The sequence below is a fragment of the Myotis davidii genome, unplaced genomic scaffold (assembly GCF_000327345.1).
Source record: "Myotis davidii unplaced genomic scaffold, ASM32734v1 scaffold370, whole genome shotgun sequence".
Classification (NCBI taxonomy): domain Eukaryota; kingdom Metazoa; phylum Chordata; class Mammalia; order Chiroptera; family Vespertilionidae; genus Myotis; species Myotis davidii.
In genome coordinates, this window is record NW_006288615.1 from 2,754,304 (window position 1) to 2,759,554 (window position 5,251).

General features: G+C 54.2%; 1 protein-coding gene across 1 annotated transcript; it reads left to right on the forward strand.

Moving 5' to 3' along the window:
• Window positions 1–922: 922 nt before the first annotated feature.
• Window positions 923–1,981, forward strand: LOC102755175 (chromosome unknown open reading frame, human C2orf57). The gene has a single exon (XM_006760657.1). The coding sequence runs from the start codon at window positions 923–925 to the stop codon at window positions 1,979–1,981; it is 1,059 nt and encodes a 352-aa protein (XP_006760720.1).
• Window positions 1,982–5,251: the final 3,270 nt, after the last annotated feature.

Sequence of the window (5,251 nt, forward strand, 5' to 3'; positions counted from 1 at the left end):
GGCAATCTTTGCTGCTTCAAATGGTGAGCCCTGTAGTGCTTAGTCTGTGGAGGTGGCTTCAGCTGCTTTACTGAGCGCCAGTGCCAAGGAGGAATCCAAGGAAGTGGGTGGGAGGGACTCTGTGGAGTGATTTCTGGACCAGTGTGGACAGAGGTCCTGAGAGGGGAGGTCTGAAGCCAAGGCAGGAGAGAGGTGACAGGAGAGCAAGGGCCCTAGTGGCCAGAGGAGCCAGGGTGTTCAGGGGAGATAGGATGGTGGTGAATCTACTACTAGGTTCCCTGGATGACTTTTAGACTAGGGACTAGGGATGTTATCCCTTAAGCTGCCTGTGACTGCTAGTAACAAAAAGCCCTGGCTCAACTGACTAAAGCCATTTGGACACAAATCTCCTGCCATCACAGGAAGTCTGGGGGCTGGGGGCTGCAGGTGCAGTTTGATTAAGGCTTTGCCCTACTTTTCTGCAATCCCCCTGGCTCCACCATCCTCTGTGTGGGGCTTTTTCTCAGGCCAGGTCCCTTGTGGTCACAAGAAACCCAACAAGATGTGACTGTGTTACAGGAGCAGAGGAGGACTACATCTTCTTGGGAAGGTGCTGGGAGTGGTCCCTTATATCATGTATTATAAGTGAACAACTGCATCCCATTCTCTTTCATCAGAGTCACAGCCATCATGATTCCTTGTGGCACCTGCACCTGCATACACGCCTCCACCTTTTTCTAATGTATTTGTCTTTCTCTCCTTATGCACTGGCAGACTTGACTATAAACAGTCCTGGGGACTGAGCCCACTGAACGCAGCTACCCTGGCTCTGCTGGTGCCTGTGACATCGTTGAATGCCCTCCTGTGACCTCACCACCCTGACAACTCAGCCCAGCAGGGCCATCACTACTCCCTCAAACAGCACAAGTAACAGAAGGCCTAGATGACCACTGTCCCCTGGGGAGAGGCCGGCATCCCCACGCACAGTGACAGCAGGTCTCCAGACAGCCCTGCAGTGGGATCCCAAAGTCAGGTCTCCCTCCCTGCAGTTGGCCCAGCGGCTAGCGGTGCAGCGTCCACTGAACAGCAGGATGTAGATCCGGCCTCCATCAGGTCAGCCGCCTCCAAGGCCACAGCAGCATCTGGGGAGGAGAACCAGCATGAAGATGAAGCTGGTGCAGGGCACAGTCAGGAGCCCAAGAAGGCCACGGCCCAGCTGGCCCGCCCGGCCCCAGATGCCCGGCAAACATCCTTGAGTCTCCAGAACCTAGTGTGGGCTGGGCCGGTGCAAGATTTGAGGAAGACCCGGAGTCTTAGGATTTCCCACACTGACTCCCTGGTTAAGGAAGAGACACCACAAAGAGTGGGTATCCCAAACAGGGAGCGAGACCTAGACCCATCTACCCCGAGTGCTGAAGCACAGTTCCCCCAAAATGTGCCTGCCGTGGGCATTACAGATGCAGACAGCCAGCTTGACACCATCGAAGCTGTTGAGAAATCTGAGGGTCCAGAAGCTGTGAACCCTGACACTGAAGCTTTGCCATCAGCTGAGTCCCAGGCAGTGACCGAGGGGGATTTGATAGACTGCTCGAGCGCCTCCACGGTGGCCCTGGGGAGAAGGCGTCTGGACTCCAGTCTGTACATAGCCTGCGAGGAGAACGCCTACATGCGCTCCATGACCAGCTTGCTGGGAGCGGGTGAGGGGTCCATCAGCTGCCTGGCAGACATCCTGGTCTGGTCTGAGGCCACCATGAGCTTGGCCACGGGCCTCCTGGCCTCGGGACACATCTCCGTGACATACCTGCTGCACAGCCCAGGGCCCAGCCTGCGCTTGGTCTCCAGCATCCTGGGGAACGCGAGGTTGGCCTTCTCCTCTGGGCTGGTCCTCCGCTCTGTCAACCGCATGCTGGAGAGGATGGAGCAGAGGACTGTAGACGGCATCTGCTCAGCCATTTGTTACATGACCAGCCAACTCACCCACTCTGGCCTCAACGCTTACTAGACCCTGCACAGCAAGCCCCCCAAAGGACTAGCTCAGCAGCCCCCTGAGACCCTGGGACACTCATGCCCTGCCCCCTGGCCCCTGCCAGCCTGGGATGGCTCTCCCCAGACCAAGCAATAAATCCCCAGCAGCATTTATTTTCTAAGTGCCAGCCTTATCCCTGGTTTGTGCGGTGGGCACAGGGTGGAGGGACAGGAGAGGGCTAGGGTGTTCTAGAAACTGAAAGGGGTCCCCTGAGGGCTTCTCAGGTGGTCCGATTCAGGGGCTGGAGCCAAAGTACAGAAATGAAAGAGCCTGGGCAGTGGTGGGGGCCAGGCATAGAGGTCTCAGACCTGCAAAAATTGATCCTGGTGGGACCTCCAATCAGGTAAGTGTGCTCCTGAGGAAGTGACCTGACCCTTCCCAGGCCTCCTGGCCCAGCAGACAGGGGCTCTCTGAGAGGGTTCGAGGACACGGAGCCAGACCAATGTGAGTTGAAACCCCAGTGCCACTGCTGGCCCTGGGTCCGTCACTTCACCCTCTGAACCTCCGACGGTAGAATGGATAATGAAGCCACACCATGAAGATGTTATGAGACATAAGGGAAACCATGCAGGTCCTAGCACATGGGGTTTGGTACTTGATGAGCTCGAACATTTCAGCTGGCACTATCATTATCCTCTAGCGCAGCGGTTCTCAACCTGTGGGTCGCGACCCCTGTGGCGGTCGAACGACCCTTTCACAGGGGTCGCCTAAGACCATCCTGCATATCAGATATTTACATTATGATTCATAACAGTAGCAGCATTACAGTTATGAAGTAGCAACGAAAATAATTTTATGGTTGGGAGTCACCACAACATGAGGAACTGTATTATTAAAGGGTCGCGGCATTAGGAAGGTTGAGAACCACTGTTCTAGAGGGTCAGGGTGGGAACAGGGATATAGGTAGGGTGACCAGCCATCCCAGTTTGTCTGGGACTAAGGTTCCTGGGATGTGAGACTTTCAGGTTTAAAACCAGGAAACCTCCAGGCAAACCAGGACAAGTGGGTCATCCTAGACCAAGCCGTTATACGTGGCTTTTACTTTTGACTGTGACTCTGTCCACCTTGGAAGGGCAGCCGCCTGCTTTGGAAATCCACCAGCCCTCTGGCTGGGTACAGTATCATGCTGGTCATGTGACTTGGTGAGTGAAGCTCCTCCTGGACATCAGCCCCACTCCTGCCCTTGGCCCAGTGCCTTACGCAGGTCACACCCCGCACACCTTCATGCTGCAGCCCTGGACGTGGAGTCATTCACTCCTCACTTCTAGCAGCGTCTCCAAATGCGTTTGCCCTACACAGTGTCTTTCAAATTGTGAATTAATTGCTAACATTTAAAAACCCAGAATGCTTACATAAGCATATAAATTTCTGCTTCTCTCAAAAAACCTAGGGGCCTTATTACTTCAGAGCAACTGGCAGTTGAGCTGCCTGCTTTAAGAGAGACCTACCTGGCCTGCATCCGTGACTAGTGTCACCTGCTGGGCCCCCAGAGGCGCATATTTGCCACCCCTACCCTGCAGATGGCTCGTGAGGAAATCTAATACCAAGCCCCAAGGGGAGGGGTGCAAAGGTGAACCAGGTGAAAAGGTGTGTACCTTTTTCCTCGAGCAGCTGGTGTTCTCTGTAGGTGAGCCGCGAACTGTTTCCATGTAGTCAAAGCAAAGGTTCAGAGGAAGGAGGTTGTCAATTCATCTCCCAGTGATCAAGGCCCTTCAGAGAAGTAATTGAATTAGACCTAAAAGGAGAGGAGAGGTCACAGGAAGGAAAGCTGATGCGGATGTGATGGGTACTTGGTGGGGGAGGGTAGTTCAGCAGCTCAACCTGGGCTGAGCCTAGAGCAGAGAATGGGTGATAAAGCTGCCAGGGTAGACCCCAAAGGCTATCAATAAAAAATGTTGAACCAGGTAAATGCCACTATGTGCCAGCTACTACAGGACACTGGAACTTCAAAGGTAACCAACAGTTCAGAAGGGACAGAAACCAACCCTGACTAGGTAAAGGGATTAGCTGACTGGCACAACTGCCAAGTGTGGGTGTGGCGGGGCCCAGGGTTCAGCCTTGTCCTCAGGGTTCTACCTTTCCAGCTCAAACCCCCCTCCCCCAATCTGTGCTGGCTCCATTCTCAGGTGGCTCAGCCACCTTCTTGGAAAGAGAGAGGCTCTTGTTCCCAGGCTCTGGCAGGAGAGTCCCGGGGGAGGGTACCACAGGGCCTGGCTTGGCTCCCATGCTCTCTCCTGAACCAATCACTGAGGCCATGGGAACAGGATACCTGGCCTGGGCCTCACGCCTACCTCTGGAGCCAGGGTCAGCCAAGAATTGGGGGAATCCCCACAGGACATGTGTTAAAGCTGGCAGAGTTATAAAGAGTATGGCCTTGGGGCCCAGGCCACCTTGAATCCTGGCTCTACCTCGTACTAGCTGTGTTACTTTTATCCCCTTGTGCCTCAGTTTCCTCATCTGTGAAGTGACAAGATAGCACCTAGTGCATTGGGCTGTTGTGAGGATTATACAAGTTAATGAGTCAAGTGCTTGGAGCAGTGCCTGGCACGTAGTTGAGTGCTATGTGTTAGTGAGCATTGTCATTATTGTGGCAGAGGGTTCTATGGAGCTACGTGCCAAAGGCTGACTTTCCTGCTTGCTTCCAGCCTTCCTCTTTGCTTCGGGATAAACAGCTGTGTTGGCAAATCGGCTTGGCAACACATCTTCTCTGCAGGTGGGACACCCCAGGCATCTGGGTACCAGTGCTCTTGGGGAGAAGGTCAGGGCTGCACACTCAGAGAAGTCCAACACAGAGAGAAGTGAGCACACCCCAGTTCTGGAAAGGTGGCTTGAGCAAGAAAAGAAAGGCCGGAAGACATGAGCTTGGGGAAAGGCCCCTCTCCGGGCAAGAGGGAGCAGTTCATAGACACAGGAGCAGTCAGCAAGCAGGGGTGATCAGCCCATCACGGGCATATGGGCCACCTTGGCAGATGGATAAAAATTGAAGAAGGGGAGCACTGTTGAGGAGAGGCAGTGCGTAGGCACAGACAGTGGTATTTAAGGTGGAAAACAGCCCAGCTGGTGTGGCTCAGTGGTTGAGTGTCGACCTATGAACCAGGAGGTCACGGTTCAATTCTCAGTTAGGGCACATGCCTGGGTTGTGGACCTGATTCCCAGTGTGGGGCGTGCAGGAGGCAGCCGATCAATGATTCTCTCTCATCATTGATGTTTCTCTCTCTCCCTCTCCCTTCCTCTCTGAAATCAATA

Bases quoted from the DNA above. Each gene is read 5' to 3' on its own strand.
- LOC102755175 (XM_006760657.1), top strand. From the start codon at position 923: ATGACCACTGTCCCCTGGGGAGAGGCCGGCATCCCCACGCACAGTGAC.